The sequence below is a fragment of the Capricornis sumatraensis genome, chromosome 16 (genome assembly GCF_032405125.1).
Source record: "Capricornis sumatraensis isolate serow.1 chromosome 16, serow.2, whole genome shotgun sequence".
Classification (NCBI taxonomy): domain Eukaryota; kingdom Metazoa; phylum Chordata; class Mammalia; order Artiodactyla; family Bovidae; genus Capricornis; species Capricornis sumatraensis.
In genome coordinates this window covers 23,786,486-23,803,058 of record NC_091084.1, presented here as the reverse complement: position 1 = coordinate 23,803,058, position 16,573 = coordinate 23,786,486, and the positions used below count along the sequence as shown (strand labels likewise).

The window sequence follows — 16,573 nt, the reverse complement described above, 5'->3', positions numbered from 1 at the left end:
ATCGCAGCATGCCAGGCCTCCCTGTCCATCACCAACTCCCGGAGTTCACCCAAACTCATGTCCATCAAGTCGGTGATGCCATGCAGCCATCTCATCCTCTGTCGTCCCCTTCTCCTCCTGCCCCCAATCCCTCCCAGCATCAGAGTCTTTTCCAATGAGTCAACTCTTCGCATGAGGTAGCCAAAGTACTGGAGTTTCAGCTTTAGCATCATTCCTTCCAAAGAACACCCAGGACTGATCTCTAGAATGGACTGGTTGGACCTCCTTGTAGTCCAAGGGACTCTCAAGAGTCTTCTCCAACATCACAGTTCAAAAGCATCAATTCTTCGGTGCTCAGCTTTCTTCACAGTCCAACTCTCACATCCATACGTGACTACTGGAAAAACCATAGCCTCGACTAGATAGACCTTTGTTGGCAAAGTAATGTCTCTGCTTTTGAATATGCTATCTAGGTTGGTCATAACTTTTCTTCCAAGGAGGAAGTGTCTTTTTAATTTCATGGCTGCAGTCACCATCTGCAGTGATTTTGGAGCCCAAAAAAATAAAGTCTGACACTGTTTCCACTGTTTCCCCATCTATTTCCCATGAAGTGATGGGACCAGATGCCATGATCTTTGTTTTCTGAACGCTGAGCTTGAAGTCAACTTTTTCGCTCTCCTCTTTCACTTTCATCAAGAGGCTTTTTAGTTTCTCTTCACTTTCTGCCATAAGTGTGGTGTCATCTGCATATCTGAGGTTATGGATATTTCTTCCGGCAATCTTGATTCCAGCTTGTGCTTCTTCCAGCCCATCGTTTCTCATGATGTACTCTGCATAGAAGTTAAATAAGCAGAGTGACAATATACAGCCTTGATGTACTCCTTTTCCTATATGGAACCAGTCTGTTCCATGTCCAGTTCTAACTGTTGCTTCCTGATCTGCATACAGGTTTCTCAAGAGGCAGGTCAGGCGGTCTGGTATTCCCATCTCTTGAAGAATTTTCCAGTTTTTTGTGATCCACACAAAGGCTTTGGCATAGTCAATAAAGCAGAAATAGATGTTTTTCTGGAACTCTCTTCCTTTTTCCATAATCCAGTGGATGTTGGCAATTTGATCTCTGGTTCCTCTGCCTTTTCTCTTTTTTTAAATTTTATTTAAAATAAAAATAAAATTGCCATACATTGACATGAATCCACCATGGGTGTACATGCGTTCCCAAACATGAACCCCCCTCCCACCTCCCTCCCCATGACATCTCTCTGGGTCATCACCGTGCACCAGCCCCAAGCATGCTGTATCCTGCATCGGACATAGACTGGCGATTCGATTCTTACATGATAGTATACATGTTTCTGGTTCCTCTGCCTTTTCTAAAACCAGCTTGAACATACGGAAGTTCACGGTTCATGTATTGCTGGCTTGGAGAATTTTGAGCATTACTTTACTAGCATGTGAGATGATGCAATTGTGCGGTAGTTTGAGCATTCTTTGGCATTGCCTTTCTTTGGGATTGGAATGAAAACTGACCTTATCCAGTCCTGTGGCCACTGCTGAGTTTTCCAAATTTGCTGGCATATTGAGTGCAACACTTTCACAGCATCATCTTTCAAGATTTGAAATAGCTCAACTGGAATTCCATCACCTCCCCTAGCTTTGTTCGTAGTGATGCTTTCTAAGGCCCACTTAATATCCAGGATGTCTGGCTCTAGGTGAGTGATCACACCATCATGATTATCTTCGTTTTTAATTCCCTTAGACTCCTGTTAATACAATTAATTCTTTCTTCTTCCCTTACAGCTCTCTGTCCTGTGCTGTCAAAGTCCTACTGTAACGTTTATTTCTTACCGTTCTCTATTTCTATTTTGCCGTCCATAGCTTGTTGCCTAATTTGAATTAACTGTAACTCACAGAACTCAAGCTTCCCAAGGGAAGTCAGATTACTAAATATAATGGGTAAAATTAAATTTATTGCCTAAGAAGAAAGGTGGTAGCTCCTTTAAGCAGTAAAGTTTGCAGGTTTTGTGACAGTTTCATTATGTTTGGTGGAGAAGGCAATGGCAACCCACTCCAGTACTCCTGCCTGGAAAATCCCATGGACGGAGGAGCCTGGTAGGCTGCAGTCCATGGGGTTGCGAAGAGTCGGACGTGACTGAGCAACTTCACTTTCACGTTTCACTTTCATGCATTGGAGAAGGAAATGGCAACCCACTGCAGTGTTCTTGCCTGGAGAATCCCAGGGAGAGCAGAGCCTGGTAGGCTGCCATCTATGGGGTCGCACAGAGCTGGACATGACTGAAGCGACTTAACAGCAGCAGCAGCATTATGTTTGGTGGTATTTTATTTATTCCCATGATCAAAATATTCTAGAAAGTAAGACTGCTAGATGAGTGACTGATTAATACTGTACTTACTATTAGGAACATTATTGGACCCCCTTCACCTAATTAACAGTATGACAGAATACAGTATTATCAGTTATTCTGGGTAACTTTGGGTAAAGGCTGTCAGATAAAAGGGTAAGTGTATATTTTAATATCCTCAATATTCCTTAGGAAGGTAAGATGGAGGTTTACAGACATGCATATTTTGAAGAAAATTTCTTGCCCTACAATTTTTGGAATACATCTAGAGATCAGTAGTTCCTCCCAAACAAAAAATTTTATAATGAAATGAGTCATAAATATCTACTAAATAGAAAAATTATAGAAAGGAATAATGTTTAAAAAAATTTTAGCATGATTACTGTCATTAAGAAATTTATTGTATATAACATCTTGAGCATCATATTTAACGTTCAAGAAAAAGTTTAAATAGTAAATAACAATTAAAGTATTACCAAAAAGATATCTCCTCTTTGACACTCTTTTGGAATCTTAAAAGATAAATTTTATTTATTTCTCAATTTTTTGAAGTAAATGGAACAAGCAGTACACTGATGAGTTGATGAAACTGAGGTTGAAAAGATACTACATACTCTACAAAGGTCTTAAAGCTTAAGTGAATTAATGGGGAAAAAAAGTCACAGGCCTTCTAACTTCAAGTTGCATCTTTTCACTTTTCATTGAGCATATTAGTCACACGTTTATTGATCACCTGCTGTATGCCTAGAATTATGCCTAGGATACAAAAATGAACAAGATATGATTCCTACCCTCAGAGAACTTAACAGGTCTATGAGAAAAGGGGGAAAACAAATTTGGAAAACAAATTTTATGAACAAACAAAAGAAATCTGCATTTGGGGATTTCCCCAATGTTGTATGACAAATTTACAAAAGAGTTGTGCTCCACTAGTCCAGTACTCTTGCCTGGAAAATCCCATGGATGGAGGAGCCTGGTGGGCTGCAGTCCATGGGGTCACTAAGAGTCAGACACGACTGAGCGACTTCCCTTTCACTTTTCACTTTCACGCATTGGAGAAGGCAATGGCAACCCACTCCAGTGTTCTTGCCTGGAGAATCCCAGGGACAGGGGAGCCTGGTGGGCTGCCGTCCATGGGGTCGCACAGAGTCGGACACGACTGAAGGGACTTAGGAGCAGCAGCAGTAGGAGTTCATTTTAAAGATAGCTATGAACTTAGATTTCTGGGAACTTTCTCTCTGCATCCCTTCTCTACTTAGTTGCAAACATAGTACCAAGGACAAAATCTGCATGGTCACAACAAAGTCATGCAAGGAACTCTAAAAATCAAAGTATCTTTTCTTTGTTGTTGCTCATCTAAACTAGAGCTTCCCCAGTGGCTCAGCAGTAAAGAATCTGCCTGCAATGCAGGAGACACAGATTCGATCCTTGGATCAGGAAGATCCCTTGAAGAAAGAAATGGCAACCACTCTAGTATTCTTTGGAAAAGACCCCAATGCTGGGGAAGATTGAGGGCAGGAGAAGGAGGCGACAGAGGATGAGATGTTTGGATGGTATCATCAACTCAATGGACATGAGTTTGAGCAAACTCTGGGAGATAGTGAAGGACAGGGAAGCTTGCTATGCTGCAGTTCATGGGGTCACAAAGGGTAGGACATGACTGAGGAGCCTGGTGGGCTATAGAACATGGGGTCGCATAAAGCTGGACATGACTGAGCAACTGAGCACTAATTTTTAATTATGCATGAAATATCTTTTTTTAAAAACCTTCAATGAATTTATACAGCAATAAAAAAATTAGTATTGCTTCTGTTGGGATACAAAAGGAAAGTTTTCTATATAACTCTGGAAACTAGGATAATTACTATCAACTAAATCTCATGTAAAACAGCAACACTGGATATTCAATCTCATAAATAGGAAAATGTAAATATACCTAACATAATGTGAAATGTCAACAAAATCTCAAAAAACATTTTTCACTTCTTCATAAAGATGAAAAAGTGAGCACCCTTGTGAGCTGAAGTTCAGTGAGATGGCTTTATATATATATATACATATACACACACACACATATGTATTGCTAGTAGGAATATAAAATTGATTATAACTTTTCTGGAAGGTAATCTGGCAGTCTTTACCAAGAACCTTAAAAATCATCCATCCCGTTTAGAAATTATTTGCAGGAAATAATCTGAAATGATGATCAAGATTTATGTGTCAATATATTCCAAAGTATTTTTTATAATGTAAGAAACAGAAAACAATAATTGGGAAATCATCACATGACTTATGGTATATTATGACTATTACATGGCTTTTAAGATAGTTCCTTTTAACAATATGAAAAATGAGACAAAAATATTAAATAAAAAATGAGAATAACAGTGCAGTTTCAACACAAAGTATACACAGAAGATGACCAATAAAAACTAGATATAAATATAATGAAAATTTTATCAGTGGGTGAAAAATCATGATTTTATTTTCCTGATTTACTTTTCAGTGCAAGTTTTCTTCAATGAGCATGAATTACTTTTCTAATTAGAAAACATAAAAAGTGAAATAGTTATATTTATTATACAGGCTAACTTCTCCATCTGTGAAATACTGGTCATTTTCATCTTCTTGTTTTCTAAGTTCTCTATAAATGGCTATATTATTTAATAAGATTTAAATCTTAATTATGAATAAAAATGTTTCTAACAAGATTAAGTTAAAAAAACATGTAAAATACAAATTTGCAAGAAGACAAAGGATTAAATATAAGATCAAAAATGAAATGGTGTTCAGCTGATGAATAAAAGGGATTCTTTTCATTTTTCAAAATGTAATTTAATGGTAAGAGTTCACTTTCTGATACTTTTAAAAAATTATTTCACTTCTCATAAAAGATATATTAATTTCTTGCACTTAAAGAAGCCACACACAAAACTGGTTTTGGGGGACTTTACAAAGAAGTTATACAATAAAGTTATTCTTCTAATGAAAAATCAGAAGGCATTAATAAATGTTTGTCGTCTCAGGTAACATCTGCTTCAGTGTTATTTACTACTAATACATTAATTATACATTGTCCTTCTGAAATACCAAGTAGCAAAATCCTTACCATATAGTGAGGGCTTTGAAATTAACACATAAACACACTTTTCAAGCTCACACATCAAATCACAGGTAGAATCTGAACATACCAGCCTATCATTTGATTGAATAGTGACTGTGATTGAGTGGTCTACAATGAAACGGTTTCTGAAAACAGTAAACCGCTAACTGCTAAGTCGCTTCAGTAAAAGTCAGTAGCAAATGGAGTTCTCCAGTTACCCTTTAAGAATAAATGAATTTAACTTTTTTCCCAATTTAAAATTTGACTTGTAATAAACACATACTCCTTGACCCAGGAATTCCACTGCTATGGGATTATTCTAAGGAAATAATCAGATAGATACACAAAGATGTATATAACATGATTATTCTCTGAAATACTATTTTAGAAAGAGAAACAGCAAGAGAGAGAAATGATCTAAATGTTCAATAACAGGAATTTATTAAAATAAAATATAGACGGTCAAATTCAAGGATACTATTTAACTATGCTTTAGACATTTTTCTGTAAACTTGGGGAAATGTTAACAAACATACTAAGTAAAAAACAGATTTTATGTATAGGTGACATCAATTTTATTACATACATATAAAATATGTGTGAACAGCTAAGAGGTTAGGAACCAAATATTAAGTGGCTATCTCTTGGTCTGGATGGTGGATTAAAATAAGAACGTTTTTATTTTCTTCTTCAAGTTTTTCAACACTGTCTACAAAGAACATGCATATATTTTGTAATTGGGGAAACACACACAAATACTATGTTTACTTTGAAAAAGAAAAAACAAATTTTACCATCAATTTTCAGTTTAATTCATCCAAGATTCATCTCTTAACCTGTTTAAAGTATTTTTAAAATGAAAAGTTTCTGATGAAATTCCCGAATGTAACTGTCTTTCATTCTTGTAATTATCTCAAACTGGATATATAGGCTATTTCTCTTTAAAGGGCGGGAAAGCATTGTCCACAAATGTCCTGTATAAAGAACTTTTACCTAAATAACATATTTCAAATATATGGAGGTGGAAGGTAGAAGAGGCACATTAAAGAAGAAAGAAAGAAATCTTAATGAATTTCTGGAACCCATTTGGTTCCAAGGAAGTGAATTTGCCATCAGCATTGGCCATGAATCAAATATCATCATGTGAATCCAGGAATCAAGGCCAGTTTCAGTTATTTCCAAATAAATGTTTTCTTAATTGCCTGAGACAGAATTTCCCAGTGGAATTAAAAGCAGAATGCATTAAACTCTGGTAAGCATTTCTACAGAATATGAACATTTATACAACTTATTTTCCACATCTGTCCCCCCTCCCCAAAGAACAGATCATTTTGAACAATATTTTGCAGAATAAACTTGGCAAATTTTACTTGTCTGGGTGCCAAGAAACTAGAGAACAATTTCAAGCAAAACATATATGTTCCATGAAAAATCTAATTTTTATTTCAACACACAATTAAAGATCATACATAGACTTAGTTACAAATATTAGTGATTAAGTTATTTGGTAACAATTCCTCTTGTTGAACATAGTATAGTTGCTTCTTGACATCTAGAATATTTCACAGAACAAGATTAATAATATCAAGTTACAGAGAGGAGACTTAAAATTTTAAAGTAAAATATAAAACTCAAAAGTATTTAAAAAATTGAGTTATCCTCTTCAAGAAATTCCATAATCAGGGAGTAATATGTTCTTCTCTTGTTTCTACCTTTGCTCTAAAAATGCAATTTTGTACTTTAACTATTTGGAAAGCTTTAAAAATACTTACATTTTAAGGCAATACTTAGTTTACAAATTATGCCTAAATATAAAAACCCCCAAGCACAAAAAGAATTGTTTTCAGTGAAAACAAACAGCTTCCCAATGTCCTTGCTATCACTTTTATATTCCAGAGTTTTTAGATAAGTAACACCTGCATGCCATTTCAATAAACTAATTTTCAGAACCTGTATGAAATATATTTAAGAGCCCATGGACCAAACATTTAGAGGCTCTTTAGCCAAGAAAAACAAGAGGTATGGTATTGAGGAAAACAATTACCTATTACAGAAATGGTCTGAAAATAACTAATGATGGTTATCTTTGGGTGGTAATATTATGGTTAATTCATTTTATTTAGCTACACTTCTTAAAATGTTCAATAATAAACATGATAGATTTGATAACAGAAATACATTATTTTTTAATGTAAAAATAATGCCTTCTCACTTAGTAATTTCCCTTCTAGGAGTTTATCTCCAATCACTCCTTCCTAAAATAACTGAGAATGCAGATACAGAGTTATATACATAAAAATACACTGCAAATTATTTCTAGTAAATGAAAACTTGAACCTGTATAATGGTAAATAAGAAAACTGTTAAGTAAAACAGGATTCATCAACAAGGAAGAACACTATGCAGCTATTAAAAATGTTTAAGAGACTTCCCTGGTGGCTCAGTGATAAAGAATCCATCTGCCAATGAAAAAGACATGGGTTCAATCCTTGATCCCAGATCCCTCATGCCGCAGAGCAACTGAGCTGGGGTTCAACAACTATGGAGCCTGTGCTATACAGAGCCTGCGAATTGCAACTACTGACTACACGTGCGGCAACTACTGAAGCCCCTGAACCCTGGAACCTGTGCTCTGCAGTAAGGGAAGCCGCCGCAATGAGAAGCCCACACACTGCAACTAGACAGTAGCCCCTGCTCCCTGCAAATCGAGAAAGCCTGTGCAGCAATGAAGACCCAGCAGAGCCAAAAATAAATAAATAAGTATAATGTTAAGATGTTTAATAAAGTTATATACAAGAAGCAAAATGTCAAGGCTATAATGATAAGCGGAAAAAAGGATACAGTTTATATAAGTGTATCTACCATGTGATGTCATCTGTGGAAAAAAAGCATTAAAGAAAGACTAGAGGGAAATATGCCATAATGTTAATGATTTATTTCTACTGAGGGAGGAATTACACATGTACTTTTTTGTGCACTATATTCTTTATATTTTCTACAGTAAGACTATATTTATTTAACAGTAAGAGACAAAAACATTTAAGGGCACAAATGACTTTTCTGAAATCTTACTTGATGGACAATAAAACACAACAAAAAACTAGTCATACGCTTAGTTAGAAGGAAAAAGTTCTTTACTAGTGCAGTATTAATAAAATACACTTCTCAAGGACACTCAAAGCATAGCAAACTAGCAACCATGACTGCCTAAAATAGTTTAATAGTCTAAATGCTACTATTCTTTTCCATTATACTAATTTTATAAAATTAGCTACTCTAATTCATAAATCACAAACAAATACTACAAAGCTTTTATGAAGTATTATACTAAGAAGCTGGGTTCTACCACCACCTGTCTTCCCTTTTGTGTGTAAAATTTACACAGAGATCTAACATGAGAACACTGCTTCAGATGGTGATGCAACTGTATTTCTTAAACAATGTTAAGCTATTTGATAGATTAGACTGAAATGAAGATCTCTCTTGTCAACTGATTTTTTTTTTCCACCTAAAAAAGCAAACAGTCTTGGATCTCCTAAGCTCTGCAAAAATACATCATTTTGGAGATACAAAACAAGAGATGGAGAAAAGTCAACTTTAAAAAAAGGGGGGCCCAAATGCTCATTACTTAAATATTTAAATTAAACCCTATAACTTGCCTGATGTTCAAACTTCGGAAAAAAGACCTCCACGTTTTAAACACACAAACTTACATTGATGCTAGTGCATACTATATTGAAGAAACTTTTCTAAGCAGTAAGTATAATCATGATATTTTGCCAATATTGTTCTTTATGCCATATTGTTTGCTGTAATTAGTATGGTTAGCAATGAGACCCTCAAATGATGTTAAATAACACTTTAAAGTTTCTACTAGCCATATTACTTATAATAGCTGAGGAAGTTGTTGTGCTTACCAAAGATACACATTCAGTGAATAAAAACAACAAATACTGCTTTAAAAATCCTCATTAACAAATAGCATACTACAGTAAGGAACAACTGTATCTGTGCTAAATAATTCTTAAGACAAATTACCACAAAAGTTCACAGAGCAACTTAATAAAACTTGAGATTTACAGGAATTTTTCTCTTCATTAATGCCTTGCTGTTTCCCTCACTCCTCTTATCTGTAATACTTCCAGTTACACCAAATTACCACACTCATACTCACCCATCTTAAACTTCACACTTTTTCTTTTTATATGTTAAGAACACTTTCTTTAGAAAAAGCAACAGTAAATAGGTTCTATGTACTAGAAAGTTAGCTTTTACCTGAAATGATTTTACAAATGTAAACAATGCACACAGTTCAGGATCTGAGTGCTCTTTCTTGATCTGACCTGTGCCTTCAATTACAAATGCCTTGATCTCACCGATAGACAAACCATACTACTCCACACTGCCCCCTAGCTCTACAAGAGAGATCAGTTTAAAAGTAACACGGTTTGAGATGACAACCTCAAGAAAGTGTCAGTCACTCATAGCTCTATTTAAGTAATTTTTAAATAGATACTATATACTAATATATACTATATACTAATAAGTAACAGCTGACAAATCTTTCAACTAACACTGATAAGAGCTGATGGGAAAAAAGTAATATGAGCTGATGGGTTTGGAATTCAACCACTGAACAATACAGTTTAAAAGTTTTGTAAAAGCTCTTCCTAACTGTGAAATCTGTTTAGTTTTTAGAGTCGTTAAAAATGTGTGCTTATACAAAAATACACATTAAAAATGTCTTTTCATGTAACTAAAAGGCAAACAGCATGGCATTAAGCCATGTTTCTTTAGAGGAATGGAATCAATTTCTTCGTTTTTAAAAATACTGGGGTCAGATTAAGTAATCTCACTACAGTCACATTATTTACATTAAAAACTTAAAATTGCTAACTCTGGTAAATTTGTGAGAGGAAAATTTGTGACCTTGGCCCTGATGCTAAAAAAAAAAAAAAAAAAAATGGTCGGAATTCGGCTGCCTCAGTCAGGATCAGCAGGGCAAGACGAAAAATGAGGATGACACAATGACAGATGCCCCTTCTTTTTGGAAACGGACTTCCTCACAGTAAGCAAAACTTCTAAGAACAACAGCTACAAAAATCACTCAAGTTTTCCGATGCCCTTCACCTTACACCGGCATTCTGAAAAAGAATCCTGTTATTTCATATCCAAACTCTGGTATCTTCGCACTAACAAGGAGAAACGCTGAATAGGATGAAAAGTGGAAAGGGAAAAAAGAAAAAAAAAAAAAAAAAGGAAAGGATGAAACTCCAGAACAACTACAATGAGGCAGAGTAGAGTACGCCAAAAACACAAGGTTTTATTCTAAAGAATGGTTTTGTTTCTACCGTTTTTCTAAAGTATTTAATTTGCACGTCTTAAAATAGAGACCCTGAGGAGAGCAGCTTGAGGCGGTGAAAGGAAGGGGGGGCGGGTTAGGTAAGAACAGAGACGTGCGAGAAAATATGTGCGGTGCGCGAGAATGTGCGATGGAGGGCGGGGGGAGATGCTGGCTTCCCCGTCAGGAAGCAGTCGAGGGCTTTTAGAGTAGACAGGTAGAATCTGACGCGGCTGAAGGAACGCCAGGACGCACACCTGGTAAAGAAATCACCTAGCATAAGAAAGACCGAACCAACCCACCAACTGTGCGAATGCCCAGATGACCATTTTAACCGGCTCTATTGTCTGGAGTACTAAGGTGGAAATGCCTCAGGCACGAGATCCAGCGAGCCTGACACCAGGTCAGAGATACTGTCTGGCACCAGGAGCGGAGAGAAGATGGGACCGGGGCGCTCCGGGCATTCTCGCCCCCCGGGGCCCCCCGTCCTCGAGCGGCCGGGGAGCGGGCGCCGCGGTTCTCCCGGAGCCTCGAGGAGTCCCCCGTCCGGGGCGTCGGGGCGCAGGCGGTCCCCTCTGCCGGGCTGGCGACGCCTCTCATCGCGCAGCCCAGGAGCGCGGAGACTTCCCCTCCTACCCCACCCCCAGCTGAAAGCCGGGAAGACGCGGAACTTGGGCTCCGGAGCGGAGGCCCACAGACCAGGTCACGGCCCCGGGTGCGAGGCTCTGGGCGAAATTCCAGGGGGCCCCCAGGGATGGCCCAGAGAAGGCAAAGCGCCTGGCGGCCCGGCTCTCCAAATCGGACGACACCCGGTCCGGGCGACGCGGCCCCGGTCCCCGCGGTGCTCACCGACCCCTGGAGCTCCCCGGGTCCTCACACTCCCAGGCCCTCTCGCTTGAGCCGGTGACCCGGCCTCTCGGAGCTGCCCAGGCCCCCCGCGGCAGCCGCCCCTCTCGGCCAACAGCTCGTCTCCCGAACCCTCGCCTCGGACGCTCCCGCCGAGCCCCGGGCCGCACCTCCGTCCTGGTGATCCGGTGTCGCCCCAGCTTCACCACGGCGAAGTTGCCCTTGCCCAGCGTGCCCTCGATTTCGTAGAACCCCACCCGGACCGGCCCGCGCTGCAAGTGCCTCGGGCCATCCGCCATGACCATGCTGGGCCCCGCTGCCAGGCACGGCGGACTGGAGCGCGGACTGGCCGGCGGGCGGGCGGGCTGGCAGGCGGACGGGCTGCGCGGCTCCGCTCGGGCGACTGCGGCTCCGCTCTCTCCTGCGCTCCGTCCCTCCCGCTCCGCAGGGCCCAGCCAGGCGCGCGCCGCCGCTGACGTGCGCCGACGTCAGGGGGCCGGGACAGAGGGGCGGGGGCGGGACCGGGCCTCGATTGGTCACCATGGCGACCGGGGCCCCGCCGACGTCGGCGACGAGCGGCCGCGAGGGAGGGCAGGTGGGCGGGGCCTGGACGGCGCGTTCCTTCCGGGCTCCGGCGCCCTCCGAGCTCGCGGCCGCCTAGCTGAGGAGCGGGGCGGGGTCGCCGCCTGGCCCGCCCCGCTCCTCGGCCACCCAGCCGAAGGGTAAGAGCGAGCCCTGGTGGGCGGCGCGGAGGGCTGCAGCGACTGGGGCCGGGCCTGGGTCTCCTTCCCCCGCCCCCGGCATCTCCTTCCCCGGCCCAGGCGTTCCCCGCCCACCCGTGGGACCTTCCCGCCAAAACCTCTCACCTATGACTACTGTTCTTCCTAAATTTGGTACGGGCGAAGAACTCTGGCTGAGCAATGCATTGCTCACAGGCTCCTTTCTTTGTATCTTTTTCGCATCTGTTTCTATATAAATCCCAAATTTGATGTCTCTTAGGGTTCATTCTGACATCCGCACGGACCCTTACAGTATATCAGCGGTGAAGTAGACCTTGGAGATCACCAAATCCAGGGATTTGGAGCCTCAAATGGGCTTTGGGGCTCGAAACCCCTAAAATGTGTGCAGTTTTTTTTCTTCTTCTTTGAGCTTGCCTCTGGGAAGATGGGAATATAGCTTTTAAATGTGTTGGTGACCACGAAAAGCTTAAGAAATACTTACCTAATCCAGTTTCTTTTCAGGTGAGGAATCAACCCCTTGGAAACAAAGGAAATTGCCAAGATCACACTGGTAATGCTAAAGTTAGGATAGCAAATCACCACACTGATCTTTCATATGCTGACCCAGGGAAACAGGTACAGCGTTATTTTAATATTTTGAATAAAAGGAACCAGACTCTGGAGAAATGGCTTTATTCCCAGACAGAGAGGGAAAGTATAAAATGCACTTGAAAGGTCTTGTCCCAGAAAGCAAGATTTTCAAAGAATGCGGACATGTCAAAAGGAAACAGGAGCCAGTTTGAAGTTACCTTCACTTACCCATCTGGGACAATGTGAGCATCATGAATGAATACTAATGGAAATGGACTATAACAATGAATTCTAAAAAACAATCCACAGGTGCTCACTTATTCTTACAGTGTTTCAGCTCAGTTCAGTCACTCAGTTCTACCTGACTTTTTGCCACCCCATGGACTGCAGCATGCCAAACTTCTCTGTCCATCACCAACTCCCAGAGTTCACTCAGACTCAGGTCCATTGAGTCGGTGATGCTCTCCAACCGTCTCATCCTCTGTTGTCCCCTTCTCCTGCCTTCAATCTTTCCCAGCATCAGGGTCTTTTCCAATGAGTCAGTTCTTCACATCAGGAAGCCAAAGTATTGGAGTTTCAGCTTCAACATCAGTCCTTCCAATGAATATTCAGGACTGATTTCCTTTAAGATTGACTGGTTGGATCTGCTTACAGTCCAAGGGATTCTCAAGAGTCTTCTCCAATACCACAGTTCAAAAGCATCAGTTCTTCGGCACTCAGCTTTCTTCACAGTCCAACTCTCGCATCCATACATGACTACTGGAAAAATCATAGCTTTGACTAGATGGACCTTTGTTGGCAAAGTAATGTCTCTGCTTTTGAATATGCTGTCTAGGTTGGTCATAGCTTTTCTTCCAAGGAGCAAGTGTCTTTTAATTTCATGGCTGCAGTCACCATCTGTAGTGATTTTGGAGCCCCCCCAAAACAAAGTCTGTTTATTATAAACAAACACCGTTTCCACTCTTTCCCCATCTATTTCCCATGAAGTAATGGGACCAGATCCCATAATCTTCGTTTTCTGAATGTTGAGCTTTAAGCCAACTTTTTCACTCTCTTTCACTTTTATCAAGAGGCTTTTTAGTTCCTCTTTGCTTTCTGCCATAAGGGTGGTGTCATCTGCATGTCTGAGGTTATTGATATTTTTTCCGGCAATCTTGATTCCAGCAATCTTGATTCCAGCTTGTGCTTCATCCAGCCTGGCATTTTGCATAATTGATATTTCTCCATATTTCTCTGCATGTTAAGTTAAATAAGCAGGGTTACAATATACAGCCTTGATGTACTCCTTCCCAATTTGGAACCAGTCTGTTGTTCCATGTTCAGTTCTAACTGTTGCTTCTTGACCTGCATACTGATTTCTCAGGAGGCAGGTCAGGTGGTCTGGTATTCCCATCTCTTTAAGAATTTTCCACAGTTTGTTGTGATCCACACAGTCAAAGGCTTTGGCATAGTCAGTAAGGCAGAAGTAGATGTTTTTCTGGAACTCTCTTGCTTTTTGATGATCCAACAAATGTTAGCAGTTTGTCTCTTACAATGTTAAATAAGTATAAAATGGGGAGAAATGGCAATTTTTCTTGATAGTGGAATGTCAACTAATACACGTAGAAGAAATGATGAAATTAGAAAATCACCATTTTGCAACCATTATACTACTAACTGATTCAGATAATTCTGTCTGAATTATCAATAGATTTAAAAATCATTGGGTGAAAATTTGCTGGGGAACATATTTACACAGTCTGAAAGTATCCTCAGATTTCTTATTCATTACAAATGGATAAAAACAGTACTTCCACGGTGGAGAAATCTGACAGACAGCACCATAACTAAAAGATCAAAGTTAACGTCACCAATTAACAATTAATGGGATAAAATGACATGATGTACCTCTTGGATGTGAGGTACTGAGAAGGATACAGTATCTCTTTTGTAGTATTCCTGTCAAAGATACATGTTCTGAAAATAATCACAAAGAAACTATCAGAAAAAAATGCAAATTGAGAAACATTCCATCCAACAACTGGCCTGAATCAGTGTCCTGAAAGACTGTGGAACTGTTCTAAATTTAAGAGATTAAAGAGACATGTCACCAAAGGCAATGTGTGACCCTGGATTAGGAGAAAAGTGTTAGAAAGAAATATTTTCAGGACAACTGTTAAAATTTCATAGGGATTGCATATTAGATAATAGTATTATTTAAATATTATTTAACAAACATAAACAGCATATTAAAAAGGAGAAACATCACTTTACCCACAAAGATCCATATAGTCAAAGCTATGGTTTTTCCAGTAGTCATGTATGGATGTGACAGTTGGACCATAAAGAAGATGAATGCTGAAGAGCTGATGCTTTTGAATTGTGGTGCTGGAGAAGACTCTTGAGAGTCCCTTGGATGGCAAGGAGATCAAACCAGTCAGTCCTACAGGAAATGAGCCTGAATATTCATTGGAAGGACTGATGCTGAAGCTGAAGCTCCAATACTCTGGCCACCTGATGTTGAAAAGCCAACTCATTGAAAAAGACCCTGATGCTGGTAAAGATTGAGGGCAAGAGGAGAAGTGGGGGACAGAGGATGAAGGTTGGGTGGCATCACTGACTCAGTGGATATGAGTTTAAGCAAACTCTAGGAGATAGTGAAGAACAGTGAAGCCTGGCATGCTGTAGTCCATGGGGTCGCAAAGTGCTGGACTCAACATGGGACTGGACAACATTATTTAAATGTTAAGTGTTTTGAATTTTATAATTGTTTTGTGGTTATGGAAAAGGGTACCCTTATTAAGAGATACACACAGAAGTATTTCGAGATAAGAGTTTTGATATATGCAACTTGCTATCAAATGGTTTAGCAAAGATAAGGTAAATGTGGCCAAATGTTAAATTGATACATCTAGGTAAAGGGTATATGGCAGTTCATTGTATTGTTCTTGCAACGTTTCTATACTTGAACTTTTTAATTAAAATTAATATATTTCTGTATGCATAACTTATTTCATTTCATAATTTTATGTTATTATTTTATTTTCCTTGTATAAGATTGTCTGGCTCTTGGAACCTCCACTTGCTCACTGTGCTTCTGCCCTTCACTCTCCCAAAGCAGTACCTTATTCTATTGTGAGTTATGTCGTTTGTAAAAGTGAGGAAATTGGGGCTGGAGGAGGGGGGAGGTTTAAGATTAATGATTGCTGAGAGTAATATATTAGGGTTCATCTAAGTAGACCAGGAGCCCACCATATGTACCCCAGTCAAAAATAGTTCCCATATATATTTTTTCTAGTTTGATTAATGTGTTTTAATTACTCTGTGAATGGGTTCTTCTGGGAATCTGATGAAAAGCCACTTACTTAAGAACCAGAAAATACACATAGAGATCCACTAGAGCTAACAACCTCCTCCTTTAAAAATATATCTTTTGGACAGAAATTAAGACTCATTTCTATCTGATTATTTTAATCAGATAATTAGGCCAACTACTTCCTTCTGCAATCTAGGAATACCACTTGGTTTAGGGATGGATGGAAAGAAGATAAAGGATTGGTGGGGAATATCAAAAGGTTTCTGGCAAGCCAGAGTTCAGTGTGAGGGTGCTGAGTGTCTAGAGGTTAGAGAAAAAGAGCCTTGAGGTGGGGGAGAA

At 39.7% G+C, this 16,573-nt stretch overlaps 1 protein-coding gene across 2 annotated transcripts in view; it reads right to left on the bottom strand.

Moving 5' to 3' along the window:
• Nucleotides 1–11,934, bottom strand: part of SIK2 (salt inducible kinase 2) — a 131,231-nt gene extending 119,297 nt beyond the window's left edge. For both annotated transcript variants that reach the window (XM_068988997.1, XM_068988996.1), the window contains exon 1: nt 11,800–11,934. In XM_068988997.1, coding sequence (XP_068845098.1) covers nt 11,800–11,934 — 135 coding nt within the window. The remainder of the gene's footprint in view (nt 1–11,799) is intronic.
• Between the last annotated feature and the right edge of the window lie 4,639 nt (nt 11,935–16,573).